General features: G+C 41.6%; 3 protein-coding genes across 8 annotated transcripts in view; 2 read left to right on the top strand and 1 right to left on the bottom strand.

Annotated features, from left to right (window-relative positions):
• Window positions 1-1,269: 1,269 nt before the first annotated feature.
• Window positions 1,270-11,476, top strand: LOC100704594 (leucine-rich repeat neuronal protein 1). 3 transcript variants are annotated; one of them, XM_005469474.3, is made up of 2 exons: window positions 1,270-1,522; window positions 8,407-11,476. In XM_005469474.3, exon 2 carries the CDS (start codon window positions 8,610-8,612, stop codon window positions 10,755-10,757), a length of 2,148 nt encoding a protein of 715 aa, XP_005469531.1. In that variant the 5' UTR covers window positions 1,270-1,522; window positions 8,407-8,609; the 3' UTR covers window positions 10,758-11,476. The 3 variants fall into 3 exon arrangements, with proteins under 3 accessions (XP_005469531.1, XP_005469530.1, XP_025763115.1); XM_005469473.4 differs by having other exon boundaries at window positions 1,270-1,684; XM_025907330.1 differs by lacking the exon at window positions 1,270-1,522 and adding an exon at window positions 6,498-6,651.
• Window positions 11,477-11,772: 296 nt separating this feature from the next.
• sumf1 (sulfatase modifying factor 1) lies at window positions 11,773-20,287 on the bottom strand. The gene is made up of 9 exons (XM_003441322.5): window positions 19,829-20,287; window positions 19,067-19,240; window positions 18,889-18,963; window positions 15,151-15,233; window positions 14,830-14,952; window positions 14,414-14,528; window positions 13,042-13,155; window positions 12,890-12,949; window positions 11,773-12,335 (listed from the first exon to the last, which is right to left on the bottom strand). Exons 1-9 carry the CDS (start codon window positions 20,144-20,146, stop codon window positions 12,234-12,236), a joined length of 1,164 nt encoding a protein of 387 aa, XP_003441370.1. The 5' UTR covers window positions 20,147-20,287; the 3' UTR covers window positions 11,773-12,233.
• A 288-nt stretch (window positions 20,288-20,575) lies between these two features.
• The window catches only part of LOC100704142 (inositol 1,4,5-trisphosphate receptor type 1), a 74,528-nt gene continuing 70,553 nt past the window's right edge, over window positions 20,576-24,550 (top strand). For 2 of the 4 annotated variants that reach the window (XM_013269209.3, XM_005469475.4), the window contains exons 1-3: window positions 20,576-20,776; window positions 21,597-21,709; window positions 24,355-24,425. In XM_013269209.3, coding sequence (XP_013124663.1) covers window positions 21,618-21,709; window positions 24,355-24,425 — 163 coding nt within the window. In that variant the 5' untranslated portion in view covers window positions 20,576-20,776; window positions 21,597-21,617. The remainder of the gene's footprint in view (window positions 20,777-21,596; window positions 21,710-24,354; window positions 24,426-24,550) is intronic. The other 2 variants (XM_013269211.3, XM_013269210.3) reach the window with 1 other exon arrangement.

Here is a 24,550-nt window from a genome sequence, read left to right as displayed (position 1 = left end):
GTTGAACACTGCAGTATTTCATCAGTGGTACGCAAATCCAAACTTGGTCTACTAATGTCTATAAAAGCTTTAATAAAAACCTATAAAATGGCAAAAGTGTCTTTGTGCTGACAAAGTATATACATATATCTGTAATTATCTCCTTAATTCTTTTGTAAATGAGCAAAACCTGCACATGAAATCCTCGCACACATTCTTGCACGCACTGATGATCACATCTGTTCTCCGTAGCTGTAGTTTGGATGAAGTACCTGACAGGCAGCGCCCAGACTAGCAGCTCAAACAGAAAGTGATGAAACAGTGTCATTTTCACGGCTCCCCCAAGAAAAGGAGGGAGGAGGAGGAGGAGGAGGAGGAGGCGGAGGAGGAAGAATGAATCCAAAGAAGTGACAGTTGTGTAGGAAATATGTATCTTTCTTAAATTCCCAAAATGGACTCCTGTGTTTGTGTGAAGAGTTTGCGTATTACTTGCTTTATACCTAAATCCGTTTACATGTCAGTGTGGGGACTCACCTTCTGTATGTGGATAAAAGAAAATCCCTGTGACGTAAACAGTTTAATTTAATGCTGAAGATCTGGACAAAGGGTTCTGATAATGTTCAAGTTGAGTGATTCTTAAACTTAAGAAGCTCTACAAGCCAAAAAGTTCACACCCAGCAGCCAAAAATCATTAACAATTCAATTATAATAAAAAATTACATTATCATTACATTATCAAATTACATTATCATTATATCACTGAACCTAGCTTCTCTTCATGTTTTTCTCCAGGTCATCCATGCCTGCAGGGACTCTATGTTCCACCAGTTAGTCTTGAGAAACCAGTGGGTAAGGGCCAGAGGTGTGTAAAGATGGTAAAAGTCCAGGAATTCAATGTTAGTCATTAAACTTCCGAGTCTGTGTGTGTGTGTGTGTGTGTGTGTGTGTGGGCGCGCGCGCATGCACGTGGAGGAGAGAGCTAGGGAAATGGGGGAAGAAGTGGGGTGACTAGATCCACTTTAAAGTCCATTTCAATTCATAATTATTATGAATTATTAACTCCGAGCTCGTGGCAGACAAAAGATTTTTTTTTATGGATTGCGTCTTCTACAAAACACTTTCACACCTTTATTTCACTGGTGATAACTACATGTCAGTAAGGTTTACCCGATGAGTGAAAATACGCACAATGTTTAAGCGCTCAACAATAACACTGATAATTTAAAAAGAAAACATCTAAATAGTCTCAGTGTAGTCACATGTCATTGTTTCCTCAGCCTGAGGCTCAATCACAACATAATCCGCGCATCGCAGTTTGCGGCCGGTAGGGTGGGATTTTCGTTCCCATGGTGGTGATGACAGAACAGATGGTGAGGTTGCTTGTTTGGGCACCAGAGTCGGTGTCAGAGGCGTTTCTGTCCAGCTGACCTGCACAGGGCAGCTGCTCTCTGGAAGCTGCGCGCTGCTGCTTTTCACTGCTGAAGTATCGCCTGTCGCCGTGTTTCAAACACCAGTTGGAGTAGAAGGGGTACGAAAAGCCGAGGTACGGGGTGCTTTGCTACAAAATCTCTTCGTTCGGGTTCACATTTGTATTCGAAAACATAGTTTGCATCGCTCAGGCATCTTCCTGGAGTAGCGGATGCTGCATGGGTCACATACAGTAGCCTGCAGCATTCTTTGGTACGGAGGATTCGGCGCTTCGTAGGTGAGAGCAAAACGCCTGTTTATTTTATGCATGTGCTGATGTTTTTGGGTGCATGCCCGTAGAACAGCTCAGGCGATTTTCTTAATTTCTGACTTGTATGACGGCATTAATATTTTAATCCGTTTCGGAACGATACAGATGAAGTCATCATTTTGCAGTTCTTAAAAAGATCTCACGGTTTGAGAACTGCACTGTTCAACAAAGATCCAACGTGACAATAATGGATACTCGTTAAGAGACAAGACTGATTTGATTGCCCGAAGAAACGGAAATATAGATTATTCAATAATAATAATAATAATAATAATAATAATAATAATAATAATAGTAAAACAGGTTTATCGATTTTTGGACGTTATCATTCTGCGGTGTGTGCTCGGTCAGTCTTATCAATAAAATGCTTTTTTTGCAGTGATTTTTCGAGGAGATTCCGCTCTGCAGTCAGTCTCTACAGGGCATATCTTTATTATGAGCCGTTCCAAGTCTAGACAATCATCAATGTGTGACGATAGGACGCAGGAAAACAAAGAAAACATGAACCAAACCTGGTGTTAAAAATGGCTTTAAGTGAAATTATTTTGTTTTAATTGTTACAGTTTTCTCCATAAAAGATCTAAATACATCTCTAAATGGATCGTTGTTAAACGCGCAGTATTGAAGACTCTCCACTGTAGTTGGTTGACTAACAATGTAGTGTAACATTTACACATAGTTTCCCGGTGCAGTGCAGAGTGCACTGGGGCAGCTGAGTAGTATTCACCTCTCTCTCTCTCTCTCTCTCTCTCTCTCTCGCTATATATATATATATATATATATATATATATATATATATATATATATATATATATATACATGCATACCAAATAAGGGTGAGGAAATGAATCCTTAGGAAGTGTCTGAAATTATGACAAGGAGGGGAAGGAGACAGACAACCCTGTGTTTCTACTAAAAAGAAAGCAGGGGGGTCTGCATTGTTCGGGTCACCTTTGTCAAGTTGGCTCTGTTGTTTCAGCTGCTGCATTACAGAGCACCTGTTACTGAGATCACTAATGCGGCACCAAGGGTTGAAGATCATAACTGTTTATTACAAACGTCTGGTTGAGTTTTGTCATCTTGTTTACACAGACAAAAAGATGGTGCATGATTTGCACACTGACAGTCTTCCAGCAAATGCAAGCACACAACTTTGTGTAGTCGCCCAGCGAGCCAGTGATATGAAAGTTCAGGAGGCTGTGGACCCCCCCCGAATCTTAGCATCAACAATGCACAGTGACGTATCTCCTCAGCTGGTAACAGGGAGTGTGAGAAAATACCGACACAAAGACACGACTTGGTGTGTCTGTGCGCCATTGTGCGCCATAGGGCTACCGCTGCAGCATGTTCTGGAGTTCCCACAGTGGTGGAGGGGAGTTGAGGGTGTCAACAGCTTGACCTTATTCCTTTGAGAGTGTGATCTGAATTCAAACAAGGGAACGCATGAGCCATTAAAAGGTCTTGTCGTTTTGTTGTGACTGAATGAGTGTTTTTATTTTATTTTATTATTAGTATATGTTTTTTCACACTCTACTTTAAAAAGCCTTTTTAAAATAAAATATGATGCTCTGTCAATTTAAAGATTAAATATGTCATTAAAAAAAACTAAAACACTGAAAATGTAGGTAAAAATAAGAAATGGTAAATGAACTAAGTTTGTGAAGACTTATAGTTAATTCGATGCAAACCACATTCATTCACTACATTTTTATTGTACACATGCAGTCTTCACTGTCCCTTCCCACATGTAAACTCACACATAATGAAGAATCACATTTGCTAAAAATCCACTCAAAAGAATTAATATTGGCACGATTCCTTTGCTTTGTGCAGTAGGTCAATTTAAACAGAGAAAGTTAATTTCCCTTGACCTCTGAGTCTTTCCAAATAGGGATTCCCCAGAGATTAGAGACCTTGGCATGTCACTATGATTGATCGATACTCCAATGACAACATATTGGCTTTTCACACACGCTGCAACTTTAAGGAGAGCTGAGGTGGAGAGGGAGAGTGTGGGCAAAAAAAGGGACAGAAAAAAAATAAAGTCAAAGAAGAAAAATTGTGTCAAGATCCATCTCTGTTCCACAGGGAAATAAGCCTCCTGTATGGATTTGTGGTAAATGGAAATACAGAGACAATTTGCTGCTCTGCGACTTTTAACCTTCACTGGATTCTGAAGAAATCATGCAGCGTACTTTTCCGTGATTCCATACATACTATTCGATTTTGTCATTGCTCCTTCAGTCCTGTGGCGTTTTCAGCTCAGCAGTTTCCTCCTGTAGTCTTCGAGCTCTCCACCTTCTCCCTCTTTGCGCTGTCTTTTTCCTGACTGGGTGGACATGCATCCCTCTCAGCTACACCTCTGCAATCAGCAGCTGCACCAAAGCCCTCTGTGATGTGAAGTGAGACACTTGCATACTAATGGAGCAGAAACAGGATGTCTCTCAGGCAGGCCAGCACAGTGAGGACATGAAGAAAACATCAGGCGGCATTGCTTAGCTTTCAGTGCCACATTACAGCTCTGGATTGATGCTGTTTGTCATGGCAAACTCGAAGCATTAGTAAATGAATAAGTGTCTTATTATAATATAGCGTATGGTGATGCATGTGCAAAGTATAGTTTTATTTATTGGTTCCTCTGCGAGGGCAGTGTTTTCCTTGCACATATGGTTGGCTGTTTAATCATACCAGTGGGTTTCTATTGCACCAGCCCAAGTTTTTACTGGCATATTTCATTCGCTGCCTGATGGCACTAATAGCTGTCTTCTCATATCTTTGGTTATGGAACAAATGCCGGTGGCATAGCCGTTGCCATGGTGATGGCATGTCTGTGAGCCTGTTGTGTGGCTGCTGATTCAGAAACACTGCTCACATTTTGCACCCAGTGAAACGGGCCCCAGAAACAGATGGGTGAAAGAATTGTCTCCTGTGAAAAATGATGTGGTGCGCTATCAAGTGAGGTCCCTCCTGGCTGTGCCAGGGGCATATGGTGAAATCTAATATTAGCAGCAATTCTTAGAAGGTGTAAAATCAAATGAACTGAAATTACTCATAAAACAACATAAGTGTCATGATTTTTATTCAATCAAAGTGTTTTCAAATCGGGAGCCCTCTTTAACTTCTGTGATTGAAAACAATGACTGCCAGGTGCACGCATAAAGACTCACACGCCGCAGATCTAAAGAGAAATGATCCTGCATCTGATTGCAGGTCTGTTTTCCTTCAGGGGCTCTCATTATCTTGCCACTTGTATTGTCCAAAGAAAATGTCTTATAAATAGATTTATGGAGCCTTAACATGGAACAGACAAACTTCGTTATGTGCCGCAATTACATCCTGCTGTCATGCTTCGGACCCTCAGGGCCAATGAACCTCTGAAGGTTCAGCTGAACCAAGTGCAGAGCAATTGTAGATTCCGTGCAGCAATTGTAGATGGATGTTGACACATTTTATATGTATAATGTGAACTTGGATTAAAACCTCATAACTACTGGGTGTGCTGTGAGAGTAAATCCCCTCAGCTTGAGCCTTCAGTTTAGACAGTCAGCTGGATAATGCAGAGCTACTGAAGGATTTCTCTTCCTCCTTCTAGTGTTCCAAGTATGCATGCATGTAAAAATCAGCAAGTCAAATAAGAATAGGCAAGGACGGGTATGTGTCGGGGGGATGTGTTGCGATGGGATGAAAAATGTATTTTGTGTGAAAGTGTAGATCCAAATGTAAGAAGAAATATGTTTCATACAATATCTGTGCTCTCTGCTGCCACAGCCGAGCGATTAGCAATAGATTTTCAGCATAAAGGTGCTCGTACCCAACAAGTGCAGCCCTGCTGTGGCAGTGAGTGTATTATATTATATCTCAAACCGAATCTCTGCTGCATCCCTGAGAGCACTGAAAACAAGAGTTCATAAAGTCGTCCACCGCACACCCTCTTGTAGATATGATCTGGTGGGACTTTACAAGTCCTCTGTTGCAGTTTAAATTGTGAGACTAAAGTGTGTTGCCAACTACAGAATATATAGTTATCATGAGGAAGTTGTATGTGGAGCTTCTCAGTTACAGAAGCTGTCTATAAGACTGCACAGAACACACAAGCTGTGTAGAAAACTGTAAGAGTGTGCATTAAAGGCCATAACACTTTGACACAATGTATGCAAAAAAAGAGCAATGCACGTAGATTTAAGTTATCCTTCAAACACGTTATCAGGAGTAGCAGTGAGCAGGGGGTCAGAGCAGCAGGCTGCATGGCTTAGCACTGGACCAGCAAAGGCTCGATGTTATGAACAGGTGGGAAGCCATTCCAATCACTTCAGCAGAACTGGTCTGTGGCCAACAATACGTGTGTGTGTGGGTTGAGCGGAGAGAGTGTAAGTGTAAATTTGTGTACTGCAATCATTATGAAGCAAACTACCAGTGAAAAAGAGCATATGTGCCCAACAAAACTTCCCAGGGTCAATAAGGTCAACACGTACACACAGCAAGACATAGGTGGGGACCGGATGCTGACTCCCACAGTGTTGCCAGGCTGCCAGAAACCTAGTGGCAGGTGTCTGAGTTTTATGGCCTCAGCATGAAAACAAACATCACTCCTCCTGTCTTCTCCAATTTAATACCCGAGCAACGCAACACATGGAGCAAGAGAGAGAGGACAGATAAATGTGTTATCGAGGAGATTTCTACATATATTTATAGGCAAGTAATTAAAATGAAGAACATATGACTGGATTATTTAAATGATGGATGATTAAAAGCAGGAGGAGAAGCCACATGTTCAGAGTTTTCTAATCAGGATCTATGAATAGAAGACACACGTTCCTGCTGCCACACTTTAGTCACACTGAGGGAATCGATTAGATCGGATTGTGTGTGACCGGGTCACTGCAGAGATCAGCCACCTGATCCAAGGTAGCATATGAATTCTTTGAGGAACTGGGGTGAGCGCTGAAGCTTTAATGCTTAAACTTTCTGTGGTATATTTCCTGTATTTGACTGAATTTGTTGAAAGCTTTTTTTTTTTTTTTTGCATGCGCAGTTCCTCTCCTCTGCTGCATTTCAATTTCTAGAAACAACTTATTTCTCGACATGGCACAGGCCTTTATTCTGTATCTGTCAAGCAGTTTTTACATGATGGTGTATGCGATGTTAAGGGAAAAACAGCGAGAGTCTGTCAACACATCGCAAAGCGTGAACAGACACCATATGAAAGGAGAGGGAAAACAATCTGTATCTATTTTATGTTAATATCTGAGGAACCTGCTACTTATGATCTGAAATAAAAGTCACCCATCTCGCACACACACACACGCATGCACAAACTCAACCTCAGTATGTGAGGATCAAAACAAGCGTTAGTGTTAGTCATACTGGAAGCTGAAACTGCAGTTGTTTGTTTTAGTGAAAGAAAGCCAAGAGCCTCTTTTGCGTTCTCATTTCTCTGTCTCCTATTATGGGAATAAGTGGAGATTTCCTTTCAGTTGTTTAGGATGCGTACCGACACGTAGACACAAACACAACCTCACATACAGACAAGATACAGTGTCTGCATGTGCAAAACTGGCTAAAAGAAGAATGTTATTTTTCTAGAGGAATTCTTTTTATTTGTTCAAAGAAACTGACAGCAGTTCTTCATTCTCAACACTCATATTGCTTGTGAAAGTCGAGTCTGTGCCGGTCATTCTTAGTAATATTTGTCAGACTGTAGAACAAAAGCAAAAAAGCATAAAATCTTAAAAATTCGCTGGCGGCTTAGGATGTCAGTCAGCTCGTCTTAATCTCAACAAACCTGGACGTGCACAGTTATACAGCGGGTCCACAGCTCAACTTTTTTTGTGACTGCCTACCATGGGTCTCTATCATAAGCAGTGAGTGATTAACAGTGAAGAGCACTCACTCCCAGTATATTAAGCCTGTTGTGTAATGGGCTCACAGCCAGAGTTGCCGGCTGCTCCCACCCTGCTCGCTTGTTGAAGAGGATAACTGAAACTAAGCTGGTATGCAGATAATCTAACCAATCCAGAGAGAGAGCGAGAGAGAGAGAGAGAGAGAGAAAACATTTTCATAATCTCCAAGGAGACAGCTACATCAAGGAGGCAAAGGCAAAAACAAACCTATCATCCTACGTGCTGAAAAGTGTAGTGCGCAGTCTAAAAATGTTGCCTCTTCCTCCCTGTTAGTTAACCTGCTTGGGTAAAATGGCAATTTTAGTAAAGGAGGAGCAAGATTTTAAATACATTGCAATGCCTTGTGATTTCATTGCTGTAACACTAAAGCTTTACATGTAAATAAAGAGTGCCTCACTCAAGAGCGAATTTCAAGCAGTCCTTTGGGATGACTAGTTTCAACTGAAGTTCATTTCAAGATCTCGAATTAATTAAACACACTTCTGCTTATTATCAGTTATGTCTGGATGTGTAAGCTGCAATTTAAAATGATGATAAATTCCTATGTGACTCAAGGGGAACCACATGAATTTGACAGATTCTTTCTGCCCTGTTAGACACATCGTTTTAAATATCCTTAAACATCTGTGAGGTGCTGCTATGGAAATGTGACATGTCTCATTTTTTTCATCATCTTGAAATTAACAATGAACTCATTACCTTCTCACTTCACTCTGTTATGCCGTTTTTCAATTTTTCCCCCAGTTACTTATATCCCTTAACAGCTGCCTTACTCTTTTTCTTTTTCAGGTCAAAACCTCAAGTTGAAGTTTGGATCTAATGCCTGTCCTGCCTGTCTTTTGCACACGCCTTCCTCTTGGTTAGAAATCACCATTCTCAACCTACAGCAGCTAGCTACAAAGGAGACTAATGCTTATTAACCGTACCCTTATATCCTCCTCCCAAACGCTGTCTCTCATTTAAGCCTTTTGTGAGCAGGGAGAGCAGACAACATGGCGCTCAGCTGTCAGCCTTGGCCTCCTCTAATCTGGTTGTGCATAGGATTGCTTCTTTGCTTTCTGTCACCGGCACACGGCAAAGACTGCCCTCGTTTGTGTGTTTGCGAGATCCGCCCTTGGTTCACCCCTCAGTCAACCTACAAGGAGGCAACTACAGTGGATTGCAATGACTTAAGGCTAACACACATCCCTACCAACCTGTCAGTGGATACCCAAGTGTTACTGCTCCAAAGCAACGCCATCTCTCGTACCAGCGGAGAGCTGGAGGTGCTGTTTAACTTGACGGAGCTAGATTTATCCCAAAACAACTTTAGCACTGTGGAAGCTGTCGGCCTCACAAGCATGAACCACCTGACCACCCTGCATCTAGAGGAGAACCAGATCACGCAGCTGCCAGACCACTGCCTGCAAAACCTCTCCAACCTTCAGGAGCTCTACATCAACCACAACCAGATAAGCTCCATCTCCCCTCGAGCATTTGCAGGACTGCACAGTCTGCTGCGCCTCCACCTTAACTCCAACAGGCTCCATGTCATAGACAGCCGCTGGTTTGAAGAAACACCCAATCTTGAGATTCTCATGATTGGGGAGAATCCAGTTATTGGCCTCCTAGACATGAACTTCAAGCCCCTAGGAAGGCTGAGAAGTCTGGTTCTGGCTGGAATGGATCTCACTGATGTTCCACCCGATGCATTTGTAGGTTTAGATAATTTGGAGAGCATTTCTTTCTATGACAACAAATTGGTCAGTATCCCTCAACTGGCCCTTCAGAAAGTTCCCAATCTAAAATTCTTGGATTTAAACAAGAATCCAGTCCGGAAAATTCAAGAAGGAGACTTCAGAAACATGCTACGTCTGAAGGAGCTGGGCATCAACAACATGATGGAGTTAGTGTCTATTGACCGTTATGCTATGGACAACCTCCCAGAACTGACTAAACTAGAGGCAACCAACAACCCCCAACTGTCCTATATCCACAGGTTTGCTTTCAGGGATATGCCATCCCTTGAGAGTCTGATGCTTAATAATAATGCTCTTACTGCCCTTTACAAGCAAACTGTGGATGTGTTGCCAAATCTGCGGGAGATCAGTCTCCACAGCAACCCATTGCGGTGTGATTGTGTCATACAATGGATGAGTTCCAACAGGACCACGGTGCGCTTCATGGAGCCCTTGACCATGCTGTGCACCTCCCCACCAGAATTTAGAGGTCAACGGGTCAGAGAGTTCAGGCTGCTGGAGTCAACAGAGCAGTGTCTTCCCCTTATATCCCATGACACCTTTCCCAGCCACTTGAATCTAGAGCTGGGCATGAGCGTGAGCCTGGACTGCCGGGCAATGGCCGAACCAAATCCAGATATATACTGGGTGACTCCTCTTGGAAACAAAATCACAATGGACACTGTGTCAGAGCGCTATCACTTGAGCAGCGAGGGCACCCTGCGGCTTTCTCACGTGCAGGTGCAAGATTCTGGTCGTTACACCTGCGTGGCCCAGAACACCGAAGGGGCTGACACACGGGTCGCCACCATCCGCATAAATGGAACCCTCCTCGACAGCGCTCAGGTGATGAAGATATATGTCAAGCAGACGGAGTCACACTCCATCTTGGTGTCCTGGAAAGTCAACTCTAATGTCATGTCCTCAAACCTGAAGTGGGCTTCGGCCACCATGAAGATTGACAATCCACACATCACCTACACAGCCCGTGTCCCTGTAGATGTCCACGAGTACAACCTCACGCACCTTCAACCTGCCACCGAGTACGAGGTATGCCTCACTGTCTCCAACATCCACCTGCAGACACACAAGTCTTGCGTTAATGTGACAACACGTAGCGCTACCTTTGCCCTGGACCTGACAGACCAGCACCCAAGCGCAGCTGTGCTAGCTGTCATGTCAACCATGTTGCTCTTCCTCAGTCTGGCCACTGTGGGCATCTACATGGCCCGAAGATGGAAGAGGAAAAATTACCACCACTCCTTGAAGAAATACATGCTGAAGACATCCTCCATTCCACTTAATGAGCTCTACCCTCCACTCATTAACTTATGGGAGGCTGACGGTGAGAAGGACAAAGATGGCAGCACAGAGGGAAAACCCTCTCCTGTTGACACCACGCGCAGTTATTACATGTGGTGAGGATTCACTGAGGATTTATTGTCTCCAGCAGCACAAAGACACACTTTTGCCATTTTGGGGCAAAAGTTGACTAAAGTTGCAATTTTTTTTGTATTCTCAGCTTTGCTAATAAGAGGCAGAGTGATCAAGTGCAGGATTTTTATTAGTATAGCGTATCGCCTTTGTTTGATTCTTTCTAACCGTTCTGGACTTTCCAAGATGGCAGCTGTAGTCAGCCTCCAGGTTCTCTTAGTTGCTCTGCTCTGTTTCTGTGGTACATTTTTGACTCACTTACTTTTGGGAAGCTTCTACAGCAGCAGGGTCGATGGACTTCTTCCAGCATTACTAGAAATGTTTCTTTCTCGGTTTTGTAAAACAGTTAATCTGTTGCGCACTGATAGATAAAGGAGTTTGTACGAACTTCGAAGCTGACAACGGGGTTTAGACTTGTTAAACTGTCTACTGAATGTTAGCAATTGTGCAGTAATGTTGTATCAACTATATCTTTGAACTTTCTGATTTACAGCGCAAGATATTAGGATTTTAGTTTGCAGATAAATGTGATGTTAAATGCTAGAAATACAAATGTTTTTTCCTTAAGGTGCACTAGAAGCCTTTTAACTTTTTCTTCATTCTTTTATTTGGCTAGACATTTTTTGGCTGCTTACTTTATTATTTTCACATGTGACATGTATACTAAACAAGTTAAAATAAATAACATTTTGATTCTTTTGCAGAAATTTGGGGGTTTTCTGTTACTCTTTGGTATTAGAATTTTTGCATCTGTTCACTTTAGATTAACAGTGTTAGTGGTTGATGACACATGCTGTATTTAGGCTCTGAATCTCATGTCTTAATAGATGGTACTGTAAGCTCTCAGTTCCACAGATAGATGTGAATGTGTGCTGCCCTCTGGTGGATGCTACATATTAAAACTAATCGTGTTTAATATGGCTGTCATTTATCAAAGCTTTTATCTTCAGTACATAAATAATACAACACAATTTTTTTTTTTTTAAAAAGAGCAAAAAACTGCTTTATTTTAGCAACTTTATAATGGAAATGTATGAAACAGTGCTTCTCAGCAAAAAAAAAAGAGACAATTTTCTACAATGATTTTACAGCAAAGTCATTTTCTGTACATTAAGATTTACTTTCAGCACAACCGGCTTTTTGCTGATAATGGCAACAAGAAAAAACCACACTAATCTGTTCCAGTGAAAGGTACAGTAACTTGAATTATTAATATTTTTTCCCACCAGTACTCAAAGGTGGCCAGAGAAAGCTTTTCCATTCATTTCCTATGAAAACATCTGAAAAACTATAAAAAGTGAGAATCCTGTGAACATATATCATAGTAGAGAAGATTTACTGTCCATCATTTTCACATGTTTTGCAATAAGATCACAGTAAAAGGTTGCAGGTCCTTACTGCATAGTCAACACTGGGTTTTGGCAGTAGCTTCAGTAAAAGTGTGTTTAAGACAAGCTGGGGAGATTATCGTTTCTCCTGAGAAACACAGCGAAAACCAAGATTTGAAGCTGAGCTGTCCGGAGTATTTTGGCTTCTTGCTGCACAGCGATACCTGTAACAGTAAGACTGAAAAAGGGGGGGAAATTTACTGTGAATGAACTGAATTATGTCAGTAACAGACACTGCTTTGTGATATTTTACTGTTTGATAGTCAAGACTACTGATGTTAATCTTGTAGACAGCCTGTTTATGCACAGTCTCCAATCACTGACCTCTCTGGTCCCTCACATGCGTAACTATAATGTGAAACAAGAAGAAAACTGTAGCCAGTCAACATGTGACAAGGCAGTCACTAGCATCAAAAGCCCCATGTACCAGAAAGGAAAGAATGAATACATCTATCCCTTTGTTATCCCACAGGTGGGGAGTAACAGAGAACAGAGAGCTACCCTACTTCCTCTTAGAAATGCTAATATCAGTTGTCTAGATTCAGTGTTTCCAACAAAAACATGGTTTCTCCAACAGCCAGAACCGTTTTACTTTCACTGATCATTTTATTCCAAAAAATCCCACAAAATCCCAATGAGTGAGGCCCTTGGTATATTTAACAAATAAATAATTAACCACGTTTTAAATTTCAGATTTAAAAAACTGGATGTTTAACATAATTTTTTTCATACCCTGTGGCACATGTATGACCCTCCCTTCTTCACTTTATCTTTGCCTGAAGGAGGCCCCGTCTGAAAGAGAGCAATGGTAGATAATAATTACAGAAAAAGAAAAAATCAACACCTATGACAATAACAAAAGCCTGAATGTAAATTGTCATTACTGGGTTGCGTTGCGGGTCCGTGGTGTGATGCACAGTCCACCAGTCTGTTGTCCATTCCCATGCATTCCCCACCATGTCGTACAGACCAAAAGCATTGGCAGGAAAGGACATCACCTGTAGGGTATAAGTGCACTACTGTCACTTTACTGCAATGTTTTTAAAAATACATTATTGTTAATATTATCATTACTAATTTTCTAAATTCTACTCTAATTCTAAAAGTAGTCTAATCTAACCATATAAAAGATATTTAAGCCCTGTGGCTTAAAGAACTATTGTGCATGAATATTTGTGTCTTTCAATGGTACATACAGTACATTATGGTAATTAGAACACGCTAATGCTACAGTATTATTTGGCCTGTTAGTGCTGCTGACAAACTGATATCCTTAATCACAGTGAGAAAATAAAATGAATAAATACATAAATAATAAAAACTATATCAACTTTTGTGAACATAAATTAGACGTGAAATACCAATGATATGATACTATTATGAGGCACTATAGGTTTGAAATGCTAAAAATGGGTAATTTTAGCCCTTTGCCAAGTAGTTTCTAGGAAACATGATTACACTATAATATCTGATATAGATAAGAATCTTTAAACTTATTCTGGTTGCTTAACTCCTCCCAGTATAGAAGGAGTTTGTAGACAAAGGAACAAACGCACAGACAGAGATTTTGTTTTATAGTAAGATACTGTTCATTGTTGTTGAAATAACTTGTAAAAAAGATGACGGCAGAAAATTGTTTATTTACATATGCACAGATTTTTTAATTTCGTAAACAAAAAACAAAGTGTCAAGTTAGTGAACCTGAGGGTTGACTTTACAGGTTTGATGGGTTCAGTGACATTCTTGGAAAAATGATTGGGCAATTTACATGAGAGATGGAAAGTGAAAAGCTTTGTTTTCTCAATGCAGAAAGCAGAATGTTGAAACACAAGTCAAACCTCTAAACCCGCTGGACAACTAAAGGGATTTCTTAACTGAGCTCAAGTTCCCCTATTACTTCAACATCAGTGACTGCCTTTTACCCTAACAAGATGAGATAATGCAGATTAGAATATCATTTTACATCAACACCTTATACTCTTAAAGATTTCACACAGAAATTGGATATTCAGGATTCATACTAGAATTGGAACTATGAAGTTGCCTCTGTTAGATTGGATTTATGTTGTCTTTTTGTTATCTATGTAATCTCTCAAGGCTGCAAGCTTCTTTTGTGACTTCATCGAGCTTTGGAATGCTCTTTTATAACTAGTATTCTTTTCCTGGGCCAAACTTTTTCCACCTAAACCTGAAATATGAGATCCCTCAACACACCCATAATTATGGCATTTCTTCATTCTTGCTTGTGTGTCTTACCGGTGAAGTTTTGATATACCCATCTTCTCCAGAGTTGTGTGTGGGGAAGTCTCCCTGCCAGAGGTTAGCAAAGTGTTGTCCTTTTGGGTTCAACTTGTTTCCCCATGGGTAAAGTCTAAATGTAGGCGTGGTATACCAAGAAAGTAATCTGAGACATATTTCATGTAGGAAATGCACATCTCCAAACATCTTTCACATAAAAGTTCCTTGTGCATTTGTGCTTATAAATCTTCTGTTAACTTTGGTCATACATTGTTAATATTCCCATTTTTGAATGTACATTTCAGACTAGAGGTTTGTTAGTATTTCCCCCTCTTATAAACTGTGTGTTAAGCAACTGTAACAAAGCAGTTTCCCCTACATGGATCAATAATGTGTTTTCTGATTATGATGTTGATCATTAGTTAACATCTTACCTGTCTTTCAGGCCCCCCCTGCAGGCATACTCCCACTCTGCTTCTGTAGGGAGTCTCTTGTTAGCCCAGGAGCAGTAGGCAACAGCATCTGTCCACGAGACATGCAAAACAGGATGATGGAGCCTAAAAAACACAGATTTAAAGTAATTTGCTGAGCTCTTATCAGTTTTTCATGGGTAATTATTTACAAAATGTGTGGTAAAAATAAACTAACTAAATAAAAGAAGAGTGAAGGTTTGATGCTGGATAGGTGTTTTATATAAATGTGGAGCGTATTATTGAAAACATTATGAAGTTTTTAGTAAAAGAGAGTTTTTCTACCTGTCTGTGATGTTGGAGTCTGGGCCCTCAGGGTGCCTCCAGGAGGCTCCTTTGACTGGGAGCCACCAAGGGGCAGAGGCCACCTAACAACAAATGGTAGTAACAGTTGTTACTGACCGTATTATGCTTTTCACACTTTCTTTTCTGTTGTTCTCTTGAAAAGCCCACTGATGTGCAACCCCTCAAACGACAGGCAACACTCTTAAACAGCAGTAGTATAAATCATCACGTCCAGCTAAAGACAAAAACGTGCTCTCTGAAGGTGCTGGGTTAAAACTAAAATGTAATTATTTAAATGAATAAAACATACTGTGCTGCATTTATAAAATGCGATCACTGTCAAAGGCTGCCTTTTTATTTTAATATAATTTGACTGGAGCAGCTTACAGTTCCCAAGAACAACATTTGTCATGATGCTAATATTGATGCTGTGCTGCTAATTTTTAATATATCTGAAATGTTTAATGTAAATATGAGAGATATATTATATTAAAGTGGTCATTTGCGCAGAGTCAACGCGAGGAAAGCAGCTGGTCCTGACGGTGTAGCCGGTAGAGTGCTTAAAGCATGTGCAGACCAACTAGCAGAGGTTTTCAACCTCTCTCTTCAACCTCTCACTGCTACAGTCTGTAGTACCATCCTGCCTTAAGTCAGCCACCATCGTTCCAGTGCCCAAGAAGAACACAGTGAGCTGCTTGAATGACTATCGTCCAGTTGCTTTAACACCCATAATTGCCAAATGTTTCGAACAGCTCATCATGTCACACATTAAAGCTGCCATCCCTGCAAACCTCGATCCATACCAGTTTGCATACAGGGCAAACAGGTCGACAGAGGATGCCATAATAACAGCTCTTCACACAGCCCTCACACACCTGGACTGTAGTAACACCTATGTGAGAATGCTATTTGTGGACTTCAGCTCTGCCTTCAATACAGTTCAACCCCACAAACTGGTTAATAAACTAAGCAACTTAGGACTCAGCAGCTCACTGTGCAGCTGGATACTGGACTTCCTGAGCAACAGACCCCAGAACATCAGAATGGGAGAGCACACCTCCTCCACCCTCATTCTGAATGTGGGTGTCCCACAGGGGTGTGTCCTCAGTCCCCTCTTATACTCACTTTTCACCCATGACTGTTCACCAATCCACACCAGTAACACCATTATAAAATTTGCTGATGACACCACTGTCATAGGACTGATCGACAACGACGATGATTCAGCCAACAGAGAGGAGGTTCAGCATCTGAAGCAATGGTGTGACGACAACAACCTGCATCTGAACACAGCCAAGACCAAGGAGATGGTAATCGACTTCAGAAGAACAAAGCGATCTGAGCACTCTACCCTCTACATTGATGGGGAGGAGGTAGAAAGGGTAGAAAGCTTTAAGTTCCTCGGAGTCCACATCTCGGCCGACCTTACCTGGTCCACAAACATCTCCCACCAGGTAGGGAAAGCACAACAAAGGCTGTACTTCCTCAGGAAACTACGTCAGGCCCAATTACCCCAAAGACTGCTAGTAAACTTCTACCGCTCCACCATTGAGAGCCTTCTGACTTACTGCTGCACACTCTGGTTCAACTGCTGCACTGCGGAGGACAAGAGGAAACTGCAGCGGGTGGTGAGGGCAGCAGAGCGGGCAATCAGCACTTCACTAACCCCCCTCAGAGACATCTATACTGGCAGACTTCAGCAGAAAGCCAGCATCATCATCAAAGACCCCTCGCACCCTGGACACTCACTTTTTCCCCCCCTTCCCTCTGGTAAACGCTACAGGTCCATCAGGTCGAAGACAAACAGACTCAACAGAAGTTTTTACCCACAGGCTGTCAAACATGCCCTGCCTCCACCCTGATTGGAGGATAACTGCACTGCCAACACTCATGGACATTACACCTTATTTATAAATCGTATTTCTGTTTAAATTTCAATGCAACCAACACCCTTACCTCTTTAAACTGTATTTATTATAACATTATTTAGTATAGTTCCAACAGCACGCCCCCCCCCCACTCAATGTGCAATATCACTGATCACACTGCACCTCTCAATGCACCTGCTAGTTAGATGGCATGTATGTGTATGTATATAGATGTAAGCGTGTATGTGGAAATATGTGTGTGTATGCATGTACAGATGCAAATATGTATATATACATATATGTATGTATGTGCGTGTATGTTTGCAGGTGTATGTATAACTTGTACATATCTTTCTTGTGTAAATGTAAATTTGTCTATTATTGTGTAATTACTTACGCTATTGTGTACTCCACACACATGGAGAGATGCCAAACTGCCTTTCACTGTTCTTGTAACAGTGACAATAAAAAGCTATTATAAGCAGCAGTAATTAGTGAAGTTATTGTTATTGTGCCATATGGGTAAATGTGTGGAATCCTCTAGGTTTGAGGGTCATACAGAAGACTTCTATAGGTAAACCTGTCAAGCTGTAGGTATTTAATGAACACACAGTGAAAACTAGAAACATCAGGAAGCACCAAACACCAGTCTCTTGGAAATGTTCTGTCCAAAGCCACAAAAACTATCTTTAGCATGCTCTAAAGTTCATAGACTCATGTTGCTGCTGAAGTGTGGTAAAAGTCTTCGGTCCTGTGTGCAGAAAAATAAAAAAATACTGGAAGCTGCCAGTGCTACCCCTCAGCCTCCTAGTAAATACACCTAAAATATCAACTTAAAATTCCTACATTGCTTGTTTCTCTGCATTTACAGACTTGTGTATTCACGCCACCTGCCTGCCCACCTGGCGGGGTGACGACAGTACCCCATCAACCTTTTACAGCTGACAGGTAAAAACTGTTTAAGGTGACTTTCCATGAAGGAGGTGCTTTAAGGCTTCTTCCTATTTGGCATGATATTTTGATTTTTGCAAAGCACAAGACTGTAGGTGAAACTGTCACATGCCGAAGAACTGGATTATCAAGCCTCTGGGCGTTTGATAAACAAATTAGCCACATTTTGTCATGCAGCAAGCTAACATTAGGATTTTCCATCCGTTGTGGGGACCCTGACATCAAAAATAAAGCCGATCCACTGTGTCCTCAGATTCAGAGCATGCATAAAGACTCCTGTGTTTACTCTTTTGCTGCCAACAACAGAAAATTTGGCGTGCTTTTCTTGTGACTGGGACATTTTAGAGTGAGAGAAGTGGCTCAAAAAAGGGTGGACTGCTCATACTTTGGTTTGAGGGCATATAAAATAGCCACAAGGTAGGCATCATGAAAATGTGACATAGAGAACTCAAAGGAGAAAAGCATGGGGTTCAAATGAGACTTTTGACCTAGCTCAGCATCAGTGTTGTTTGTGGGAGAGAAAAACTCCCTTTGGGAACTTTAGCTACATGTACTTACATGAACAAAAAAGCTTTTTACACATAAACATTTACAGACATCTAAACACAGCATAAAAGTCTGTGAGGTTACATTTATTACAACACTTAATATTTAATGTTGTCTACTAAACACAGTGTGTGAACTTGGACCTCTAGTCCTGCAAGCTACCGATATCTAAGTGTAAGCAATAAATAGTTTGTTAGATTGTTGCATAAGTGCAAACTAATGTAGAGCGCGTCTTTCACTGTGTGCTCGTTTTGTGCAGTGAAATCGAAAGTATGACATGTAGCCTGCACATGTCTTCCTTCAAAGCTACAACTGATGTAGCATGTAAAAAGTGAGCTGCACAGGTAAGTCGCCTGCTCAGTGGTACACTTACTGCTTGAGTGATTTGGCTTTTCACTGGCTCGCTCAAAAGTCCCTCAAAAACAAACGAGTCTCCAAATTTCTCTGCCTAAAAATCAGAAAAGACAGATTTTATGGGCAAAAAACAACACCAGGATAGTGAAAACCACTCACAGAAAAATATGGTTTAATTTTTAAATATTTTTTAACACCTCAGTCACATATCCTGTCGCAAGGACGAAGCTCTGAAACTGTTGGTTAGTGACTTCATGGATGTCCATGTTGAAGGAGTCCACATACACGAGTCTCTGGGGGCCCTCGCCGTCTGGGGGGATGCCTGGGTTGTCTGTTCCCATCAGGAACTCCCCTCCAGAAATCTGCACCATCTGCACAGAACAAGTACATTTTTTATTTACATATGCAAACAAACTGTGCTATAAACTGGAATGTAGATTCAGGATTAATAACTCTTACAAGATCATAACAACCAATAAAGAACACAATAAAACAATGAAGATCTATAATATATCTAGTAATAATCTAAGGTATTAGCCACCTACAAATAATAGAAATAACAGTAGAAATAAAAAATATGACACCAGAGTGCCACAAACGTGCAGCCTTAAGAGGGTAACTTACAGGAAACAAAGGCTAGGCTGTCACACTTCCTGCTTCTGCATTCAAGTCATATTTACAGCACATGGTGTTATGGTTTATTTAAACACACAACTAAAATTAGCACATATGTGGACACAATTTTGCAACCATTGGTTTTGGTGTTAATCGACAGATCTGTGTTGCAGCTGATTGGCTACAAGGCCTTGCTTATGCATGGGAACCTCAGGAGGCCTAATAGTTCCAAGAACGATTAGATTCGACTTTGGTAACTACTTTATGACATTTTGCACGCATAACCTTATCTCCACACTCTCACAAAATAGCGGTGTTTTTCTGTAACAGGAGTCGCAACATACCGGACTTTGTGTTTCCCGCTCATCGTCCTGCACCTGATTCGTCCTGTCATTTGCGTCTTTGGAGTATTTGAGAGCAGGGTCTGTGGAAGCTGCTTTACCCTCATCCTCGTCCAAGGGGTCCACAGCTGGAGCGTCTCTAGTCAGCTTATCACAGCCGCAGCCCGCCCCTCTTTCCACGCCTGGAGGTTCCTGCTCTGCGCTACATGAACTCTGAAGACACAACACTTTGCTCACACATCCAAATATGAACAATAGGGTGAAATAACGCAGCATTTTGATATTTTTTTTATTCCAAGGCACAGCCCAGGGTCCGTGCATGCTGTTGACACTGTTACTTCCGTAAAGTCACGTGGTCAGTCAGCTGGCTACAGTGTAACAAAACGTAACCCTTTCCTTCCCGAAGTGAATGTTTGCTGTGGAATAAATTCTGTTAATCCACAAAAACACTGCAAATTCTGATCATGGCTCGCAAATATAGCTACATTCGGTTGTGATGATATTAATAAAATCGCTTATTTGAAATACACTTCAATGACTTATTCGCCCAAAATCACACAGATTTTTGACCTTTCTGTTTTTTACATAAAAAAGACTTCTTCTTAGCCGTATAAATCTGGGCAGCGCAGTAGCAGTAGTGATAAAACAGCTCAGATTTTCTTAGCGGTAGGATGGGGCGACGTGGACATCATTTCCCAGCTATCAACACTACGGCCGCTTGAGAAGAAGTGGAAGTGAGCCAGGCAGTTCAACCAGCCAGTGCCTGCCTGCCTCAGTGAGCACAAGCTGCGGGAGCACCGAGAGGCGCGGAAAGGTGTCCGAGCTGTCAAAAAACTGGATTATTACAGTCGCTGACGCCTGGATCTCACCCCCCGACCCGGTGGAGAGGAGAACCGCAGTCATGTTGTCTTAGCTGGCCCAGAGAAAGCTAAATATCCGAGCACAGCCGAGGTAAAGTTGAGAGCATAACTTGAGCAGTTTGCCATCCTCCTCCTTTCATATCTCTATCTTCTCGCAGCGGAGAAGGGAAAAAAAGGATTTAGTTCTCCTTAAATGGTTAAAAAACCACTCAGAGCTCAAAAGCGGCGCTTTGTAGTGAATAATAATTTTTTTTAAAGAGAAGCCCAACAAGATTGTATCACGGTCGGATGGATCTTACGCCGATAATGATTTCGGGCTGCTGTGAAGCAATGTGATAGTGAGCCGCGATTACAATGCTAACGCTGGATGTGCTTTCTCAAGTTTCGCTGGCGCTTCGGTGCTTAGATGAAGAAGATCCGAGCTTTTGCTGTGTGATCGTTTGGTCGGGCTTGTAACAGACGGCGGTCGGAAAGCCACCAGAATAACTTGTTATGGGGCTTTATCGACCTCACTGAGAGGCAGTGCTTTAAAAAAAGAAAAAAGAAAAACACACAGGCAGATAACCTGAGTGGAGGGGACCTGCATTGCTCTCTATCAGCTTTTAGTGGCCATGACCTGTTGCAGGTGCATAAACCTTGTTGGCAGCTGCAGCTCCTAAACATATAAGGCGCAACACAACACCAGCGGGGCTACAGTAATAAACATTTTCTCTTCCTCTCTATGCAAATCCTTGCAGCCAGACAGTTGTGTTAGTGTAGTCTCCACCTAGGGAACCCGCTCTCTCAAACCTGCTTCTAACTTGGAACTATTAATTTGCGTATGGATACTGAATAAATGCATGATGGTATGTGTCCATGACAGGCATGTTATATCAAATGATCTAATAATATCCATATTTTCTCCCATACAGGTGCTCCCTTGTGTGCCAAACATGTCGGACAAAATGTCCAGTTTCCTACACATTGGGGACATCTGCTCCCTGTATGCAGAGGGATCAACCAATGGTTTCATCAGCACCCTAGGGTATGTCCCTGTGCCTGTGTGGAGGGCCCACTTCACACTTTTCTTAAAAAATGCTGCTCAGTCACGATACTGAGCCAGCAGTTTTTTTTGGAAGGGAGGAAATCACACTTGTAGTAGCAACTGTTAACCATTTTGATGACAAAGTCGAGAACAAGCACATTTCTTCCTTTTAGTCCGATGCCTGTGTATGCACATGTTTGCTTACACGCAGCGACAGGGTCATCATTTGGTCCCAGAATGGGATTAAGTAGTTAATGTAATTTTGTGCAACAAATATGCAGATAATGATAAAGTCTGGGGCAGGCCTGGGTTGTAAGGGTAGAGTTAGAAGACAATAAATGGTCTGGTGGTACTGTTGGCAAGCCACTCATTTGCCCACACAGTCACAGCATTAATGTATTGTTTTCCTCCATCAATTCTCCTTACTTGTAAAATGCGTGTTTTTGATATGGTCTATCTGTTGGGATTACTTATACTGGCTTACTGCTTGAAATGCTGGCCTTAGGATATGACAGAAATATCACAAGCGCAGTAAGATTCAGTTGTGCTGCTTTAACCTCTCCCCTTTGTTCTGAATGTAAACAAAGCAACAAGAGAAAGTTTGCATTAATGTTTTTGCTTGTATAAACCACCCGGAAATCACAAGACGGTAAACCATGGCGTTTAGCATTAGTAATGGTATCAGGGCTATCTGCTCAGTGTCCTGGACCTCCCCTCCTGGCTCATGAAAAATGGAATGACCCACAGCGAAGACTGAGTCACTATAGAGACATTGTGGCCTTTCTGGAGTTCATGTGCTTCCCACATAAACACACACGCACATGCACACGCACACGCACACGCTAGCACATGTATTTAGAAAATTGTCATGACAGTTTTGGCCTGAAGCCATCCTCTCCACGCATAAACACCAACTCAGCAGCATTCTCCAGATCAACTGCCCTTAAAGTAAGACACCATACTCAGAAAATTCTGTACATATTAACACTTTTTCTTCACCCAAATAGCAGTCCAAGTCGGCAGCTGCAGAGGGGAGGGGGTTATATGAGCAAATGAAAGGCTACATTTTTCTCTTTCCCTTTTTTTTTTTTTTTTTTTTTTGAAAATGCTGCTGTGTGCAGTGAGTATTTAGCAGGACCCGTCTTGTTTGTGCAGAGGTGTAACTATTAAACTTGTGTTAATAACTGACCAATGTGAAAGTCAAGTTGCGTAAAGCAGCAACACATGCTCATACTACCCACAGGTGGGTGACAAATTAAAGACGACCCCCCCATCTTAAATGCAGTAAGGAGTTTTGATGCCAGATTAACTTCAGCAGAGCTTAGCACTGATTCAGTAAGACTCCACCATGTTTCCAAAAGATACTCCCTCATTTTGTGTTTTGACAATGCTGGTGGTGAAAACTGACTAACATGTTGATCCAAAGGCTAATTCTGGTAGTAAATTAGGTTTAGATCTGGTGACTGCAAAGGTCAGCGCATGTGATTCATGTTATTTTCAGCAACAACTTTGTGTCGATTTGCATTCAGTATTCCTTCTAAGGGGTCAGGGAGATTAGAGCTTCCACAGTATAATGGAGCAATCGAATGCCCTCACTGTAGAGGTGAAAAGTTTTTCCTTTAATTTGTCACTCTGCTGTTATTTGTCCTAACACGCACAGATATTTTCGCCCTTTGTAGTCTGTCTTGTTCCTCGAGATGTGCAGGCTGATGGAACAGTGAGATCTGTTTGGGCAACTTCAGAAGGCTGAAAGTGGATGTGGGATTTGGCCTGTGTCCAGACAAGTGTTATTCTAAGCCAGTGAAAGCTAAATTTGTCACCAGAAATTCCTGTCTGGCCACTGGTCATTTAATCCAGAATATTTCCTTATTTTGTGGAAGGGGAGGCTAAAACATGCTGCAACTATGTAAAGCTCCCAGATAATTCATGAAACAAAAGTAGAGTTTTGCAGGCACATGCACAGGCACATGCACGGGCTTTTGTTGGAAATGCTTTTTTGCCTGAGTCTCACACACACAGAAAGCTTAAACACAAACCCACAGGAATGATGAATTGCAGTGACTCTGATATCCAAGAACAATGACAATCTTAGTACCTCTGCAGAAATGTTGACCAATTTTGCTGAGTTGTAGTTCTGAAAATGTGGTGTTGATCAATTTGACTGTCTCAGTATTATGAACTCTTTGTTCCTCCTGGCCTTTTGCAATGATTTTTCCAATCAGTGCTGTCCTGTAAAATTATTAATCAAACACACTCAACTGATGCAGTGTTTTTGAAATTAGGTTGCAACTGGCACTTTTTCTTTTTAAATTAAGCAGTGTCTAAATATTTTTTGTACCAATTGATTCATTTTGCGCTCTAGAAATATCACAAACATCAAAATGGCTTAATTGCAGATAATTTAATTTTTGTTAAAATGGTCCAAACTTCATAAACATTCAGCTCACTATAATAGAAGAATAAGAAAATGACTGCATATTTATTGGAGTCTTGTTTAAAAAAACAACTTTAAACGTGAACTTAACTATTCCTCATTGCTGCTATGGTTGTTATGCTTGGGGCTTTGTCAGCTTTGTCATGGTAACTTGGGATATGATCTTATTATATGTATAGCGCTTACATGTGTCATGTGTCCATATTTACAGCCTGGTGGATGACCGCTGCGTCGTCCAGCCCGATGCTGGGGACCTCAACAACCCGCCGAAGAAGTTCAGAGGTAAGAGGAGCAAATTAATCTCCCCTCTTCCTCGTGACACTCCTCCTCATAGCACTAACTGCTATCTGTTTATACTGTGAAGCATGTAAGACCTGCTGCTGAATGTGTTATGCTGTGTTTCTTTG

This window comes from Oreochromis niloticus, linkage group LG5, assembly GCF_001858045.2.
Source record: "Oreochromis niloticus isolate F11D_XX linkage group LG5, O_niloticus_UMD_NMBU, whole genome shotgun sequence".
NCBI lineage: Eukaryota > Metazoa > Chordata > Actinopteri > Cichliformes > Cichlidae > Oreochromis > Oreochromis niloticus.
This window is presented reverse-complemented; position numbering and strand designations above follow the sequence as displayed.

Bases quoted from the DNA above. Each gene is read 5' to 3' on its own strand.
- LOC100704594 (XM_005469474.3), top strand. From the start codon at position 8,610: ATGGCGCTCAGCTGTCAGCCTTGGCCTCCTCTAATCTGGTTGTGCATA.
- sumf1 (XM_003441322.5), bottom strand. From the start codon at position 20,146: ATGCACGGACCCTGGGCTGTGCCTTGGAATAAAAAAAATATCAAAATG. The intron at 13,156-14,413 runs GTAAGACACACA...TATACCCTACAG, and splicing joins GGTATATCAAAACTTCACCG to GTGATGTCCTTTCCTGCCAA. The intron at 12,950-13,041 runs GTAATGACAATT...GCTCTCTTTCAG, and splicing joins CGGACCCGCAACGCAACCCA to ACGGGGCCTCCTTCAGGCAA.